Below are 17,873 nucleotides of genomic sequence, written 5' to 3'. Positions count from 1 at the left end.
GCCGGGAATTCTGAGGAATCGTCGCGGGACCTTCGATGCTGGAAGTTTGATGAAAAATATGCGAGCCGAGACTTTGCGAGGCGTAAAAGGCGAGTTCGGTGATAAGATAACGGAGGATTTTGTCAGCATCAATTGGTACAATGGTACTTCCGACACCAGCCCTGCTCCGAGGCAACAACAGGCTTTGCAAAGGTTGCACGCCAGATCAAGGAAGAACCAAATCTTCGGCGTTTTTCCGCTATTTTTATTTTCTCTCTTCAATTGCTTCACCCTTTTGGTTAATTGTATATCCTTTTCAATGAGATATAACTCTGATTAATATGTCTTCCGAAGTCGTCTTTCTTCATACAACGTCAGTACTTGAGCGGCTGAGAAGTCCCGTACTGGTTCTTGGCCCCAGTGCAATCACTACAGCACGGCACCTTCCCTTTGAACTTCGGGACGGACCCCACAACCACAAGTCCCCAGAACGCAGGTCCCACATTACAAGAGGCATCGCCACACCACCACCCAACAGCCTCCCATCAACCCAACTTGCCATCCGTCATCCTTCCTCACACTAGCCTCACCTCTGTATATGGACCAGACATCGGCTAGATATCTCCATCATGTCTTCTACTACCTCTGTCCATGTTGTTTGGGAATACCACAGGCTCCCTCCTCCCGACGGCCATCAAATTCCCACGCCTGCGGAGCTAGTACAGCTCCCTTACCCCAACCAGTTAGAGAAACTCCACCCATCCGCCCTGAACTACTGCAACCCTCTTCATTATGATCTGACTGCTGCTTCTTTCTTTTTTCTTCGCAAGTTATTTCTAAATAAGAGTGTAAGTCAGGGTTCGAAATGTATCCGAAGTTTTCATGTGAGAATATATTAGCTTGTCCAAATTGCGTAAGTTGTTTCTGAATAAGAGTGTAAGTCAGGGCTCGAAATGTATACGAAGTTATTAAATGAGAATATATTATCTTGTCCAAATTGCAAGTTCCAGGGCTACCCTCTAACTACGCAAATGACTAGGGCACAGTTACCCCTTAGTTTACAGGCTAGAAATCAACGATTCGATTTCCGCTGCTCTCCATGAGCCGTCGTACGGCAGTCCTTCTTCAACACGCTGAAACTCAGCGAAAGAACCTCTATCAATTGGGAAAGCGGAGAAACCCCCGCCTCTGAACCGCATTCCCAGGGCATCAAAGACACTATCAACAGGCATTTCCGGGTTGGTTGGGATGGAGCGAACAATATACGGGTCTATGTATGTCTGCGAGCGCAGTACTGTCAAAGCTTGTGCACTGAAGTGGTGGGGTTAGCTCTGGCTAGAAGATATATTAGGTGCTGGATACTTACATGAAATCGCGGCAGCCATAGTACCTCGCATTAATGTTGGTAAAGTAGAAGTCATGCAACCTGTGATGCAGGAGGGTGTCAATAATGTAGCTGAGCGGAAGATTGGGGTGCACGCTGATCTGGAAGGTACGCGCAGAACTGGCGGATACTCCGGTATATATAACTGGCTTCACGAGCATCTTGCCGGGCTTACGCCCCGGCTCCGAGTCATCAGACCCCGTGCTACCAAGTCGAATTTAACGTCCATGGATATCCGGGTGCCTCGGTATCCCTCACAGGTAGTCTTGAAGTCGATTTTGAGGATAACGTGGTTTTTGGCATTCGCTGCCCCGCTGGTTTGTAGAAATTCGACGAAGACCTTTAGACACTCGGTGCGTAAAAGGTTTTCGGGCAATACTTCGGGATCTTCGGTGAGGTTGTACCCCTCTGATGGAAAATCTAGGGGCATGTTGGGCAGGCAAAGGCTTTGTGAGCTACTTTGGATCAAGCCTGGCTAGGCGTTGTGATGGGATGAGAAGGCATTTGGCCGACCTTTAAGTAGGCTCGAGATTAAGAGAACAAATAAGAATTAATAGTTATAAAAGTATTCGGAATTTTCACAAGGTAAACTAGAATAAAAAGGGTCAATAAGTGTATGAAAACAGCTATTGTATTGGAATGGTGTATAAGGAAGTGCTTCTCATTTTCAGTATTTTTATATATTTTATTGTTTAAATTTGCTCTTAGTAGGCTCGACATTGAGAGAGAGCAGCTTCCTTCTCGAGCCCGCTCAAGCGGCAGTCCGTAGAAATGAGGCGGCTGCCCATACCTGATGAAACGAACCATCAAACGATCTCGTTCGTGTTCATAGCCTTGCTGGCAGCGCGGGGCTAAAGACAGGAGGTTTGGTGGGGAGGTGTAAGTAACCTCCCCGCGCCTAATCAAGCCTCGCGACGCATTCGAAATGCGGAGGCCGGGATTGAGCCAGTGAGAAATGAAGATGTATCCGCGGTACCGCGGAGGCTTGAGAACGGCCGGGTCTCTGTAGCCATCTATTTTAGGGTCGAGAACAAGTTGCCAAGTCGAGTGATGTGATTGGGATATACTTCGCAATATCAAAGGCTGCCTAAAACTAAGGCAAGGAGGTCTTGAGAATGGGCCTGGCTGTGTACTCACGGTGCCTGTGAGCGCCGGGGTTAGATGTCTGCCCTCCCAGACACTCGTGCCTACAGGTCGCACAAGACGCCTGGCTATGCATTTTAACGCGTTTTGAAGTGGACAAACCCAATTGAAAACGAAATAATTGTACCTAGGTTGCAGGTCGTCAAAATGTACGTGCCAGAGAGCCCAAGCTGGTGGCAGTCTGGTGTATTACTCCATACAGTCAGGACGGGACGCCATCGCCAGAAGATGTTCCGATCGAACAAGGAACAAGGGCGTGCAACCATTTCATAATCTTAAGTTTATTTCCGAAAAGGGGGCCCTAACGGGGAATCCCACTAGTTTCTCTGGCTTCCTCAGCTTTCCAGGTCTTGAGTTGCTACAGACAAGGAAGCCTATTGTTACATCTTCTCGCAGCTTGGGCAGAGCACAAACAGCTGACCTTTACGTCACGGTCCTCCTACGACGGTGGGGGTTGTTGGGCAGACACCCACGTGCTTCAATGTTGTTATGTCCGGCTCGAGAATCTCCTCAACGACATCAGGTATTCTAAAGGAACATGGAGCCTTAACAGGAGACATGCAAGCCCCGCCAATGGCCAGCTCACCCGTAGGAAGTTGCTCCGAGTATCGAAACTTGGGGTCTTCTCCTGTCCCTTGGACACGCGATATCCTGCAGCGCATAGATTCCAACGAAAAAAAAAAAGAAAAACACATAGCTAATAGGTATCATCAATATGAACAAGGTCATCGGTTCTCATTATAGAGGCACTGTGGGTGGAATAGGCCCAGGTCAAACAGGCAATGCACCGTCAGAAAACGTTTAGAATCATGAATACAAGCGCCAATAATGCATATGAACAAGGAGAGTGACGGGCTATAAAAAGATATCGGCAGTCCCGAAAAAAAAAAACCACCATAAGTCGCCCAGAAAGAAAATGCAGGGAACAAGGGAGGCCGAGGAGGGGGAAAAGAGAAGTAAACAAAGAGATAGAGAATGTGTGCCCCCTAAACGGCCCCCGGAACAACTTTCATGCCCTCCACCAATCCCGTCTTGTCCGTCCCTATGAAAAGGGGCTCATATAGAGACCCGTGTAAAGCTTGACCTCCAGCGCCTGGATTTCAGATCAATGCTCTCTCCCAAACTCCATTTGTGCCAAACGCCATATATATGTTATGCGCGGTGTGTTCTTGACTTTGACTTCTAGCTTATTTCTCTCCTCCTCGATGGGGTATTTGAAAAAAACTCAAATGACGTTTGTCTGCGGTATGTGCGCCGTCGCTAGACATAATAACTATCTAGGATACTCCTGAGGAGTCCCAAGATACCCGTGGAAAATAAAAATGGATGCTGTATAGGCCGGTGTGGGTCGTCATGGAATGTTCTTCATGGCCCAGTTCGAGTAGAAAACTCCAGTCCAGAGGGACTCCCGAAGGTGAGATATGCATTACTCGCTTGCCGACAAATCGAGAAAAAGAAAAATAAAACAAAATTAAGAGACCAGCCGCCCGGAATTGAAATGATAATAAGTATTGTTATATGCCGCTTTAGGTGATGGTGTCCCATTCATCCTCCGCAGGGCAGCGAGAATAGCGACGGCTTGGCATCGGTAGGCTCCCCTATGAATGTCCCACCGATTCCATTGCGGCCGAGTCAAGACTCCGCATCTCGCCAAGGGCGACATCAGCCCCTGCCAGTCCGGGTGCGAGTCCAGCAATACCCGCGCTACCGTCGAAGACCCAAGGACCGGCATTGTTCCTAGGCGTAATGGGACCTTCGTGACCGTTCGTTAGGACATCTAGACCGGCAGGCAAAGGGCGAGCCTGGTTCCGGAGTAACGGGGGGATGGGAACCGGATCGGAGCTGTTCTGCGACCTATTGGCAGGGAGAGCCTGGTCCGACCGAGGGGGGGTGGCGATATCGACTGGCATCGTCACATCGCCGACGTCTGCAACACTTGTCTCCGGTACTTGAAGATGAGAATCCACAGACGTCGTGTCTGCAGCGGTGCTAGCTGGCTCATTGTTCGACTCGTCGTTTGCTGACTCTTCGCCCGTAAGCTGTTGCCACTCCTCACATGGATCCTCTACTTCTGCCTCTAGATCGGCCGAGGCGCGGCAGTTGGGACACACGAAGATTGGGTATTGCGGCGATGTTAGCAACGACTTGATGCATTTGAAATGCCATGTGTGAGAGCATGGTGCGACAAATAAACTTTGGCAGGGCTGTACCATGTGTTAGTTCCGCGAGTTGCACGATATAACAGAATTCTAAATTGGAAAGGTTAACAAATAAAGTTAGGTTTATTTCGTACCGCAACGGAGTTTAGGCAAATGGAACAGTCCTGGGACGAGTTGCTGCCAGAGCCATTGGAAGCGAGGTTTCGGAGACGTTTGTGCGTAGACATGCTATCATCAGAACCAATAAATTAGACTTGTATGCCTCAAAAACGAAATTGAAAGGGGCAATGGCCATATTCGAAGGAAAGTGCCGCGAGCGAGGGGCAGGTCTCTGCTGCAGAGGGGTTGAGAGTGAAGTAGGACGGACGTACTTGAAATTATTGAGTTTGCTCTGCCAGCCTCTATTGAGTTCCAGTCGCATCTTCACGCATCGGAAAATCATCTCCTCCCCTCCTTTGAAGTCAATTCCGAGCTGGATAATATCTCCATCGTTGACGATGTATGGCTTCGACTCAGTGCCGGGAGGGCTCAGGCGAATGTGATTCAAAAAGGTGCCAGACGAACTCTTGACATCCTTGATGTACCACTTTCCGTTCTCAAACCAGAACTCGCAATGTCGCCTACTCACAACCTTGCTCTTAAAGCCCACGGGCGCAGCAGAGGGCGTATTTGGCGGAACTTGAGGCTGTGCATCGCGTTCGGAATACCTGCCGACCTTGATCACTTCGGAACCGGTAGGAAGCGTTCTCGAGACGGGCAGGAAACTCAGAGAGGGTCGCGGAGCCCTCGCGTCGTAATAAGACGAAAAACGTATGGAGGGGAGATTTTCGGAGGCGGCCGCCGCCCCGTTATCACGAGAACGAGGCATGGTGTCTTCGTCAAGGGGATGAGTGGTGTCAGTTTCGGGAGAAGTCGAGTCGGTAGTTTGAGGGGCGCTAGGATTGGTGGCATCCGCCGCAGGTGGTGGTGCGTCTGGGAGAGTCGATTCGACAGGAACAGGGGCGATCGGAGAAATCGAGGAGGAGCCAGTATTTGAGCCCGCGATATTAATTGCAGAAGTCGAAGAAGACGTAGGAGAAGTCGAAGTGGGAGATGGTTCTCGAAGAGGTTCGATTGCGGAAAATCGATTGCTAGAATGCGCTGGTTCGGTGGGCTGGTCGTCAAAATTCGCTACGGCAGTCGGGGCTGCAGCAGGGGTGGTGGTGGTAGGACTAGTAGTGCTGGTAGATGTGGAAGCAGAGGTTGGGCTGTGGAGCGAGTGGGAGTGGGAGAAGCCAGAAGAGCGAGAAAGAGCTGAGAGCGAGAGTGGGCGAGAAGATCGTGGAGATGTCGCTGAAGATGATGAAGAAGATGAAGAATTTTGATCGCGTGATAGAAGGTGACTCTGTGTGTAATTTCTTAGGTAGCTGAGCCCCCGGAGGCGGCTACTCCTGGAAGATACTGAGGCATGGGATGAGACCACGGGGGTGGGTGAGGATGTCGCTGGAGAAGAGAATGGTTGGGTGAACATTTTGGAGTGTGAGCTGCCACTGTTTGGCTGTTCGTAAAAAGAAGAATGCCTGTGCTGAATAATAGGGAGCAGGAGGAATAATAATAAGCTGGAAGGGGCGATGGAGCTGGAGCGATAGTATCATTCGGTAGCAATACAATCGGAACTATAACATTAATGGGTGGACAGTGGTGATAACAGAAGCTCCTTTTTTTTTAGGAGCTGCACTGCACAGCGGGTCACCTTAAGAGGAAATGTTATGATGTTATATGGTCAGGTAATAACAGGGCCTTGCCAAAATGTCCCGTGTCGTCGACAGATAATAGAGAGCCCTGCAGCTTTGTTGTGATGCAAGTGCAATGGGTAGACCATAGAACACCAACAGAATTAACTGCTGGAGTTTCCAAGTCGGATTTGCTAGGATCACTTAGCGCTCCAAGCCTGGCAGTATTGGGTGTTGGCGTTGGCCTGGACTCGGTGCTAGCTGCTGAAATGATGGAAAGGCCCTGATTTGATGGCTCCTGTTGCTTTGGCTGGTGCCCGGGCGCAAGTGGAAGAGTTGGCACGAAGTCGTGTGGATGAGACCGACGTCTCAGATATCGCAAGAGGGGTTCGAGTCGAGTCCGCAAGCGAAAGGGTATTGGAGCAGGGGAAGATGAACCGGAGCACGAGAGCAAGTCGTTTTGAGGGTCCAGAGTATAGGGGGGGTTGGCTTGGGGGGGCGGTGAAGTATAAGCGACTGGGGATTATACGTGTGAGGCGAGTATGCTGCTTGCTGTTGATCTCTGCGCTAATGTAAGGTAGAGCTTCCCAGGAGTAGACAATATATGTATTTTGGAGAGAACGTCAATGCTGGATCAGCTTTGGAGAGAAGACTCGAAGAAAACCGAGAATCGAAGGAAGAAGCACAAGCTTCACAAGCTGGGATTCATGAGCAGAATGCAGGGTCAGGGTCGGGGAGGAGAAGCAGTCTTGAAGTGGCAAAGAGGGAAAGTAGACGATATAAAACCAGTGAGCCAGCTGCCGTCAGGTTTCCAGGAAACACAAATGATATTAATGGGCTGCCAAAGGTCAGGTCTCTGATCAGGTCTGAGGTGGTCCCGAGCGTGGGTGACCAGGTTGAGCCGGGTGCGCTCCACTCGATTGGGTCTTCACTTGGCTTCAAGGTTCATTTGTTACTTCAGCTACACGATGCTACTTTGACCTCGTAAACTAGTGGAGTTTTAAGAAGATGGCGGGACTCGAACCGGACCCAGCCGATCGAACGGCCTGGACTGGATGATGCTCTACAAGCTGTGACGAGCCAACGACGAGCCACGAAGTGCAAGGTACGAAGTACGCCATGTGAGTACAGTGTCCATCCGCGTGTACTTCAAGGTAGTAGGCTACTTGCGCGAAGTATGCACGCACAGGCTGAGGAATGGCACTGGATACATCAACCATTTTGATCGATATCTGCTTGTGTTTAGCGCGAAAAGAGACTGGCATTTGCCATTCCCCGTTGTGGTGGGGATGGGAAAATGTATTGAAGCTATTTCATGCCCACACTCGTCGGAACATTGAATTTCAAGGTATTTCACTAGCCCTGGTTTACCTTTTTTTTTTTCTGCTGTTCAACGGCATGCCTTCAAAGTACCGGCGTCGTAACATCACCACGTTGGATTGATGGCATTACATTGCGATGCCGACCGGCTGTTCTGGTGGTCTCTGGTATGAGTTGGGAGGTACAGGATACCTTCGGACACCGAATCTACCTCCAATGACGCGTAGAAAAGGACGTGAGGACAGGGGTAGCGGCCACCAACGAGAGGTACGAAATACTTAGCCCATGCACCACGACGGAGGTCAAGCCTATCTTGTCACAAGCCAGGACAATTGCAGGCACTCTCGTTGGATGAACAATGCTCGGGCAACACGTCAAGTCACCCGGACCCTGGACATGAAAAGCAAGTGAGGTTGGTGGTGGACGAAGCATCTCGTCCAGAAATCGAGAGGTACCGAGAAAAAAAAAAGAAAAAGAAAAAAAAAAAAAAAAGGAACAGCTCCCGAAGCTGTCGCGCAGTTTATGAACATCGGCATTGTTCTGTGGTTGAGCTTAATCCCAGGCCAGCAAGCCATGCGTGACTGACAAGAATCTGGCATCATAACAGTTAGTCCGATCTCTGGGGGTTATGAACTCGTTTTAGGACATAGAAGGTCCAATATTAGGGAGCCATCTTCCTCTACTTCGACGTTTGGCGTCTTGGCAAGACAAACACACATTGAATCTGGCTTCCATGTTGCAAAAATGTCAAAAATATTTTAACATTTGTCAGGAACGTATTTCATGGGCGGAATCCTTCTACGAGAGACGTCTCCTGTGATGTGACGGCTTCTGATCTGATTTGGCGAGGGTGTCTTTTGACTTTCAAAACCCCAAAAAAAGGGTTCACTATGAATACACCGTTAAGAGCTGAGATCTCCGGCGCCGCCCCAAATCGCCGACATCGTAGATTATTATTGCGGGATTGCTAGATCGGATGATATAATATTGATATAATTGGCTTATATCGGTGTGTGTACCTTACCCTCAAGACCCAAAATTCACTTTGCGTCGGTTCTCGTTCGGGTAGATCTGGAACAACTTGCCTCTTCCAATGTAAGACTGTTGCTGCCGTTGGCATTCGACCAGCTGCTCTGAATGGGAAGTCAGCTTGAGCCCTGAATCTGAACCCTCAACAACGGCGATGTACACTTCGTACAAAGTACGTATTGGACTCGGATCTTCGCCCGAAAACCGGGAACCGGGCTTCATTGTTCAAACATTGCCATTGACCTGTTCCATTCCAGGAAGCCCTAGCCGCCAGAGGATCATTGATGTCTCGGTTCTATAATCATTAATCAACCATCAACACTCAGCTCTGTCTATCCAGAATCTAATAACTGTCTCATACCTGAGAAAGGTCTCAAAACCTGTCCTTTACTGATGCCGTCACTCTCAAAATGGGAACCCCGTGCTAGCACGAGGTTAGACATCAAAGTTTATACCAGCCCGAAAAGAGAAATAATGCAGGGCACCCACCTTCACCGTGACCCTATCATGCACCCCGCTGTCTATCACTTTGGGAGAAGCAACAGAGTCTGAGTCGGACAGCTGCCCTGATTACCTTGCTTTCGTCATCCTCACTTTCCCTCAACACCCACGATCTGGGATGTAAATGTCTAGCACCTCGGCAGGAGTAAGAGTTGCAAAGGTAGCTAGCTCGCTGCATTGCAGCTCCGTCGTACGAACCAACTACCACTTCTCGTACGAAGTATAAGCACCAACGCACTCCGTCGACGCTCTGTCGCATAAATACTGCCTTCGTAGTTGACAAGTTGACATACTTGGTGTACTTCATAGGCACATGTACAACTTAGCGTCATCTAAGCGCATCCAGAGGCATTAAACACTGACCTGCCCGTCCATTCTTGATGCATTGACAAGGGTGGGGTCTACCCTCCTTTCCTTGCACGATCCCCCCCTTTGCCGTCAACTCCCCACTCTCAAGATCAAGCAAGGCGGCATAAACGATCCGATCCATCAAGGAGAATTTCTCTGCCCACCTAAAATATAACGAGATCGCGGAAGTTTTTTATATTACTTTTTTTTTCTCAGAAAGTTTTTACTTTTTTTTCCTTCCTCTTCATTTTTCACATTTCTAGAAAATGCCCGTCGAAAAGGGGAAAAAGAAGTCTCTGCTGACAGGGATGAGGAGGCGCCAGACTTCCGGCTCCGTGAACCAGGATGGCGAAAAACCGACCGCCTCACTTTTTTGTTCGAAAAAAGCGTGCCACCCCCAATTTTCCCTTCCCAACCTCGTGACTTTAGACTTGACGTGCCCCCTCATGCCAAGATGCGGAGAACACCGATCTGGGATGTCATTTTCTCCACCTAGTGGCGACGAACCCCCAATCCCATGCGTGTAGGGTCCAGTCAGAAGGGAGATCGAGGCGGGAGGTTTACGAACAGAGCCAGAAGAGAAGAGGGGGAAATAAATCTAGTAAGTGAATAATCTTAATAAAAAGTAAAAGAATAAAATAAAAAAGAATAAAACACTGCGGTATAGAACATCACGATAGAAGAAGAATATAAAAATAATCAAATACATAAAGACGACAAGAAAGGAGCCAGTCTGGTATTACCTACTCAAAACCCATCATGGACATGGTCTCACAAAGTAATGGGAAAATGATACTCAACTTACACGTCTACACAATGAAAACGAGCTTCTATATAACAAAGAGTACTTGAATATGCCCGAACCTTCACTCACGACTTAAACACCGCCGCGCCAATCCTCTCAATCTCCCTCCCTTCATGCGTATTCCTCCCCGCCGCCTCGAGAATCTTGTTGAACGCCTCCCTATTCTTAAGCTTTACGGCCTCTTCCGCCGCTTTTACCTTCAATCCGCACTTCTCGTACATAGTAATGGTCTCGCCGTGCTCCACGTTGGTGCATTTCGGCACAAACGTTGCCGCGAGTCTCGGATTCCCGGCCTGGAGAGTGAGGTTGAAGAATGGCTAATGGTGTAAGACGGGAGTCATGGTCAGTTTCACGCTCATTCATACCGCCCCCCAATGAAAGGCAAAATTCCTCGCTCGCTAGAATAAGATTTCGGTAGATAGAGAAAGAAAACGACACCAAAGTACTACTCACCTCCCACCCGATCGGACTCCGCTTCGTCTTGGCCACCTCTGCAATCTCATCCCAATCTCGTTTGGCGACAAGAGCCCGTAGTCTACGCAGGACATCGGTTAGTATCTCAAAGTCCCAAAATAAAATATGCACCTTCTCGGTGCAATCGGAGGTCGCATGATAAGGGCAGGGGGCGGAAAAGAAAAGGGGGCCACGGGGTTTCCACAAACTCACCGTATCCACCATGCCACACGATCCGGAACCTTAAACTCGCTCTGAATCTTCTTCGCCTTTCCGTAATATCCGAGCTTGATGAGCTTGAACATCGTCTCGTTAACACTGAGCCCCGTAAACGTATCCGTCAAATCCCGGTCGAACGACTCCTGGGCGCGCAGAAGCATAGTCGCCTCCTTGAGAGCCCGGAGCTCGAAATTGGTATCCCGGGATTCCGAGAGTAGTTTGGCCGCCAGCGCCAACTTGTCCGAGGCTGTTCGCGCATCGGGCTGGACTAGTGACTCGCGAATGAAGACGTCCGCGCCTTCGACCCTTCTATCATCCTGGTAGTAGAGATCCTTTAGGAGCGTGTTATCCCCCTCTCTTGCCGCGGACGCTTCAACCAAGGCTGTTGCCGCCGGCCGATTGTTGGTCACTCGGAAGAAAGATGCCAGAGGAAGTTTCTTCTTGAGTTCCAGCAGGACGCTCAGTATGAGATCCGAATCGCCGCTCTCTATAGCCTTGTCGAGGGCCAGTTCATCTTCTTCCATGCTCAGAAGCAGGGGGACTTGGCGCCCGGCTCTTGGCTCGTGATTCAAAAGCTCTGTGGCAAGTCGGCCTCTGCCCTCGTCGTAAGCTGCCTGGGCAATTTCCTCAAACGACACACCAGCTTTCCCAGCTAGTTTCTCAACCACCAGTCGGCATATGGTATCATCGTCCTCTGAACCAACCCGCACCTTGGTAGACGCCCAGTGGACGTATATCCGATCGGTCGGTAACTTGAGGTAACCGGCAATTCGGAGTGCCAGTAGATACTCGTGGCGATTTGTCAATCGCTTGATTAGGTTCTCGGGCGTTAGTCGCTGATACTGTTCGTACGACAGTGGCATTCCAATCTCAAAGTATCGAACGGCGTTGAGGACCCGAAGAGTCTCACACATGTCAACAAAGTCATCGCTGTTGTATAAATCCAGGACAGATTTACCAAACGATGCCGCTTTTAGTAGCTGCTTTTGCCAGTGCACATTGAACTCTCGACCAGCAGCATTTATCTATGGGCCATCCATCGTATTAGTGTCGCAGCTGGTGGACGGAACGTGGACGGAACGTAGACGAAAGTCCCGTTCAAACTTACGCAGGTACCAACGGCTTCAGTCAGGTTACCGCGGATGAGTTGAATGTAGTCATCGGCCTTGGGTGACTGGGCCTCGAGTTGCGTGATAGCATCGAGGAGGATAGAGGCAGGGGAGGATTCGGAGAAAAGGCCAAAAACTTGGTATGTATCCCGAGGAACTTGCTGAATGAATTCACAGAAGGCATTCGTGATTATTCTTGCGCCATCATGTTCTATAATCCAGTTTAGCGGTCTACCCTTCATGCGATCAGTATTGGTACACTGCAGGGACGCCATACCCGATATAACATGTACGCGATTCGTGTCGTAGATGAAAGGGGCAGACGTGTCACCCTGGCCAACAATATGAACCTCGTCTTCCCAAGCAATGACGGCATCCCTGCCACACCATTCAACATGCTTTGGAGGGATCTTCGAGTTCGAGTCGTGCTCAACCAACCGTTCCTGGAAATCGCTTGATACCACATGAGCCTTGCCTGATTTCGTGTACAGGGCGACCAGCTTTCCGTCGGGAGAAACACTAATATGGCTGAAGGGGCCGATGTCGAGAAAGCGATCTTCGCATTCGGTTGAATCAACCAGGTACACCGTCTCTTTTATGCTAAGAAGAACTTCCACCGACCGAGATAGCGTATAAGCCGGCGGTATTATTCCCCAGGAATGCACCTCACCTTCCGGCACACTCGCCAAGAGCTTTGGTCGCGGCTCAGCGTATGACGACACCGTAATCAAGGCATTATTTGTGAGCATCGCCACCATTCCGTGATCATAGAATCTGGCTGTCATGTAAGCGGGACTGGATTGCGACAAACAGGTTCTATCATACTCTCATTACCTGCAAGAGTGTACGCCATAGTTGTCTGATCCATGGCCGAGCGAAAACTGAGTAAAGTCGCCTTGCAAGTCGTAGCAGCGAACAGTCCCGTCTGCAAGTACCGCGAGAAGCTGCTCTTCCTCAGACCAACCTAGGCCCTTGATGGTGCCCTTCTCCCACGGGATGCTACGAAGCTTCTTGCCCGCATAGTTGTAGATGTCTATACTCGGCTTGACGGCTCTAGTCGCTTGGTATTGTTGGAGTTTGGTGTCATCATTCCAGAGTGCTGCATAGGGGTTAGAAAAGCGACCAATGGGGATCTTGGTTATGAGGAGCAGAGACAAGTTGCGATGGCTTCACTCCCGATGGCATGGAAATGGGCCTTCGGTTACGAAAATCTATTCAAACGTACCAATGGCGCCACCGTAAGGAGCACCGGCGATGATATAATTGTCAAGATCGAGATCTAGGTCAAACACTTCGGTATAGTGCTGAATGCGCCGATACCATTTATCACCGAGCCGCTCCCAGGTCGCCCGGGGTAGAGCAGTATCCATGGCCGGGTCAACTTATACTTATGGAGATCTAAAAGGGGGTTAACTCATCATCGCCCGCTATGACTGTTGTTGTCGATCAAGTTTCGTCTCATCTCAAATGAGAGGCTGAGGTTGGGTGCGAAGTGCTGAAGGCAACAACAAGATGTCGGACTTGGTTGAAATGACCGCCTGGAAGCTTAAGCTCTTAGGCTCACTATGAGTGACCTCAGCGTGGTTGGGATGATCAGAGCACCATTTCGCGGCTAATCCTCGGGTTTCGCCACCGACAAACGATTGCGCATCAGAGTCAAGAGAGACCAGGCGCTCTGGCGACACTGACTTGTGGTACTTCTGGAGTTAAGTTCAGCTCCAGGATTAAATGTTTCATTATTGTCTCTTCAGCAGAAACTGCATGAAGTCATCGTGACTATAATTACAAAGGTGTATGTCTGGCCAACTCAATAATAGGGTCTCACTCTTGGAGAGAGAGCAAGAGAGCAGAAACATAGTATAATTCCCAGAATTCTGAGACAAGTTGTGCTGACCCCATTGTCCAACTACCCCGCCAAATCTGACTTGCTCCCCATTGATATTTCACATCGAACTTGTTTGTTCGTGGTGGGTGGGGTTCCATGATCAACTTTCATCCTCCACCTTATAGCTGAAGCAGTGACGCAGCTCCAATCCCACACATTATCAATACTCAATTTCACACCCCATTCTACTCTCAACCTCAACCACGATCCTGAGTGCATATGTGTATACGAACTCTCTACTAAACCTCTCTATCTAACTGTGCGAAGACCAAACCATTATCGACATGCCAAACTGGAAGGACGAATACTTGAGCTCCCTTCTCCAGGCGGAGAAGAACAACCCTGTCAACATGGAACTTGTCGAAGCCTGTGTGCCTTCTCCTACCCCCACCTCCATTGCCACGTACCCAATCTTTGGGACTCTTGAGGCTGACTTTCATTATTACAGGCTCCCAGCTCGTTGATCGGGTCGCAGCTCTCGAGGCCGAGAAGGCCGCCTTCGAACAATCCGTCCCCCCTCCTACCCTCTCCCCCCAACCACCCAGCAACAAATCCCGCCAAGCAGCCCCTCCAACCACTGGCGGAAACGACTACGTTATCGCACAGCTACAGCGTGACCTAGCCGAAGCACTCCGCTCGAAGGGATACTACGAATCCCGGACGAAGACAGCCGAGGCGGAACTCGACAAGACCAAGAGCGATGCCAAGAACGGCGAGAAGATAATACGCGAACTAACGGCCGAGAGGAACAAGCTCGTGACCAAGCTCAAGGATAGAGACCATGAACTTCGTGAGCAGCGAAAGTTGTCGTCGGTGGGTCTAAATCACCTCTTTTTTCCCCCAAGACCAACTACATGAGAGGTACTAAAACGTGGCCCAATGCTAGAATGTTCAAGACGAGATGATTGCGTTAAATCTACAACTTTCAGTGGCAGAGAAGCAGCGCGACAAAGTCAAGAAGGATAATGAAGAACTCATCGCGAGGTGGATGGAGAGCAAGGGTGCCGAAGCCGACAAGATGAATCTCGCCAATGAGGCGCTCTTCGAAGCGAGCCGATAGGACGAGCAAGCTGAGAAACGAAACGCCATGACGAAGCGACGACTACCCGGCTCTACATATCTGTCGGGAGAGGAATCCACCTCTCGCCTGAAGAGTTCACACGACAAGGTCGGAAAGACCAAGAAAAATGCCAATGGTTATGATATCGATAGCGATAACGATAGCGACGATGATAGCGACATCGATGGTGACATCGATGGCGATGACGACGATGATGGTTGGGTTATACCTCATTTTATTTAGAGTCTATGCGACGCATATCTACCGATTCTCGCTTATGTATAGATCATGAGATGAGACAGCGCAAAGCCAAACCACGGCTTCTGATCAAAACGCCCGCTAGTCAACAACAATGACCGCCCTCCTCCCATCGTGATCCCTCGGCACTACCGAGAATATATATCTATATAATACCCTTCAAAAACACCGTCCAACCAATCCTGGCCCTACCTTATTTTTTTGTTTGGAAAAGAGGAGAGGTTCCCGAACCCCCGCCTTATTTCCTGGTCGAAATACAATACGTTCCGCCCGCGCTCGTCCAACTCACATAATCCTCTGGATAGGTCCAATCTTCTACCTCTAGGATGGTACTGCCCACGTCATTGATATTGTGCGAGGCGCTCTTGTGGTCGTGGACAAAGCTCTTGAGGGAGATGATTTTGCATCCCGACTTGAGGTCAAGGAACATGCGGACGAGATCATCATTTAGCTGGGACGTGAACGCCTGGTTGTTGACCAAGATCACATCAGCCCGCTTCAGCGCCTCGTGAATCCTCGTATTCTTTCGGAAATCCCCCCTTTCCAGCCGCACTTTACCGGGGGCTACGCCCCAAAGCAGGCAACGCGCGGAGAACTCCTTCTGCTGCGCCTCGGCCAGGTTGCAAGCGTTCTCCATCATTTCACACCCCCAGCTCTCGCATCCGATCTCTAGGGCTGCTTGGAGGACCACGTTTCCGACGCCGGAGCCGAGATCAACGAAGACCTGGTCAGAGGTCATTTGGAGTCTCTCAACCAGGATGGATGATATGAAGGGGTGGAGGAGCTCGCCATAGACGTTGTCTGTCCCGTTCTCATATTTGGCAAGGAGTTCGACCTTGGGCGCAACGGTCCGGTCGTACACCTGTTCCAGAATAAACGAAACGAAGTTTCTCGGTAGCTCCTTTCTGTTGTCGAGGTTCCTGGCGACCGTTCCGTCCCTGACGAGGCGGAGGATTCTGTCGTTGTATTCGATGAGCGCTTCTTTAAATGCGGCGAGGTCCTGGACTTTGTGGTTTGAGGCTTTTTCCAGTCTGCGCACGATGCCCGTCGTGTGGTCGGTGAACGGCTTCGCTTGCTCCTCGGTGAGGTACGTGTCGGCGACGTGTTGGACAACAGCGATGATGCTATTAACAGCGTCGATTTTGTCCTTGCCCCAGACTAGTTCGTATCTGTAGAATAGACCATCCTGTCAGTCTGCTGTATTCGAAAGTTGAGTATGTAGAAGAACAAAAAAAAGCGTTGTTTTACCTCTCCGGTCTTTGAAGACTAGGATATTGTAGCCGTACCGCGACTTCATTGTTCTTTGCACCGAGAACGGGGACGCACTTCAGGTCGAGCGACGCGACGTGAGCAGCATGTATAAACTTCAAGCCCTCGACGCGACCCTCAAAAGCCTTCTTGTGGCGGAGGTTCCGGTTGGGATCGACATATCGCCCGTCATCCAGCCTACCCCTCTTCTGCCTCTTGCGCGAATTCAGCGCGCCGATCCAATCGTCATCATCTTCCGACCCCGAGTCCGTATCGAACTCGACGCGCGGGATCGCGACGGCGGGTGATGCTCTTGATTTATGCGGCGCGCTGGATTTGCGCTTGCGATCGAGTTTCGCTTCGGAGGAGGAGGACGCGCTCGGTTGCGGAGAGGGGCGGGGGGAAGGATGGCTGGAGGAGGAGGATCGCGAGACGCCTCGGGAGGAGGGTTTGAGGGAGTTGGAGGAGTGTTGTGGGGCTGGCTTGGGTTTCGGCTTCGGCGGTATTGGGACTTTCTCGATGCGGATCTTGGTGGGTTGGACCCCTTTGAAGATTTTGGGTTTCTTGTCAAAGAGGCCCATTGTTGGGAATGGGCAACGGCGCCAGGCGGAGATGCGGAGAGAAACGGGATCGCACGATGGTATCGAGGAGGGTTGGTGGGGTTTGCGACGGAAAGAGCTCAGAAGGAACAGACGTGGAAGGAGAGCTCAAAAGATTGCATGCTATACAAAGGCAATATTGGAGGAAAGTATGCCATGAACTCGTGGTCGGGAAACGCTGAGAAACGAATGATGCACTCGAGAAAATGAATGGCTCGATGCTCGCAAAAAAAAGATCAGAGGAACCGTCGAAGATCGGTAGGCTTCCATGAGGGAAACTGCAGCCCATCCGATTGATGAAACAAAACTGCCGCCCGCAAATGGAAAGGTGACATAAGACACCTCTCAAACCCAAATCGGAGGGGACTGGCGCGTTAGTTGGTCTCGTAGCGTGGCGAGACCCCTTAGCCAGGGCGAGCGATTCAGTTGGTGCCCACCATTTTGATGTCGCGGACCCCACGGAACGCATTTCCACGTGATCGGAGATTATGTAATGGCGATCTCACTCCAACCTCAGCTGTGTTAGTCCAGCCCATCATTAAGACTGACCTCGCTACAACCTCCGCACTCGTTCGTTCGTCAACCCCGATGAAGGAGCTATTGAGGGCCTCCTGACCATTCTTAGCCTTGCGCCAGCTTTTTAATAAGCAGCATATGTCAAC

The 17,873-nt window shown here is 50.3% G+C and overlaps 5 protein-coding genes across 5 annotated transcripts; 1 reads left to right on the top strand and 4 right to left on the bottom strand.

The window, feature by feature from the left end:
- Positions 1-1,037: 1,037 nt before the first annotated feature.
- Positions 1,038-1,793, bottom strand: SAPIO_CDS2159 (uncharacterized protein; the record flags this gene model as incomplete). The annotated part of the gene is made up of 3 exons (XM_016785267.1): positions 1,038-1,290; positions 1,346-1,464; positions 1,539-1,793. 3 exons carry the CDS (start codon positions 1,791-1,793, stop codon positions 1,038-1,040), a joined length of 627 nt encoding a protein of 208 aa, XP_016645145.1.
- Positions 1,794-4,104: 2,311 nt separating this feature from the next.
- SAPIO_CDS2158 (uncharacterized protein) lies at positions 4,105-6,175 on the bottom strand (the record flags this gene model as incomplete). Its single annotated transcript, XM_016785266.1, has 3 exons — positions 4,105-4,710; positions 4,800-4,893; positions 5,037-6,175. 3 exons carry the CDS (start codon positions 6,173-6,175, stop codon positions 4,105-4,107), a joined length of 1,839 nt encoding a protein of 612 aa, XP_016645144.1.
- A 4,270-nt stretch (positions 6,176-10,445) lies between these two features.
- SAPIO_CDS2157 (Uncharacterized protein) lies at positions 10,446-13,531 on the bottom strand (the record flags this gene model as incomplete). Its single annotated transcript, XM_016785265.1, has 7 exons — positions 10,446-10,697; positions 10,834-10,915; positions 11,047-12,077; positions 12,161-12,372; positions 12,439-12,935; positions 12,996-13,260; positions 13,387-13,531. The coding sequence occupies 7 exons, from the start codon at positions 13,529-13,531 to the stop codon at positions 10,446-10,448; spliced, it is 2,484 nt and encodes an 827-aa protein (XP_016645143.1).
- A 799-nt stretch (positions 13,532-14,330) lies between these two features.
- On the top strand, positions 14,331-15,106 carry SAPIO_CDS2156 (Uncharacterized protein; the record flags this gene model as incomplete). Its single annotated transcript, XM_016785264.1, has 3 exons — positions 14,331-14,415; positions 14,495-14,859; positions 14,933-15,106. The coding sequence occupies 3 exons, from the start codon at positions 14,331-14,333 to the stop codon at positions 15,104-15,106; spliced, it is 624 nt and encodes a 207-aa protein (XP_016645142.1).
- Positions 15,107-15,602: 496 nt separating this feature from the next.
- SAPIO_CDS2155 (Histone-lysine N-methyltransferase, H3 lysine-79 specific) lies at positions 15,603-17,193 on the bottom strand (the record flags this gene model as incomplete). The annotated part of the gene is made up of 2 exons (XM_016785263.1): positions 15,603-16,533; positions 16,613-17,193. The coding sequence occupies 2 exons, from the start codon at positions 17,191-17,193 to the stop codon at positions 15,603-15,605; spliced, it is 1,512 nt and encodes a 503-aa protein (XP_016645141.1).
- Positions 17,194-17,873: the final 680 nt, after the last annotated feature.

Source organism: Scedosporium apiospermum, assembly GCF_000732125.1.
Source record: "Scedosporium apiospermum strain IHEM 14462 chromosome Unknown SEQ_SAPIO_0085, whole genome shotgun sequence".
Taxonomy (NCBI): domain Eukaryota; kingdom Fungi; phylum Ascomycota; class Sordariomycetes; order Microascales; family Microascaceae; genus Scedosporium; species Scedosporium apiospermum.
Note: the sequence above shows the minus strand (reverse complement) of the source record. Positions and strands in the feature narration are given on the sequence as shown.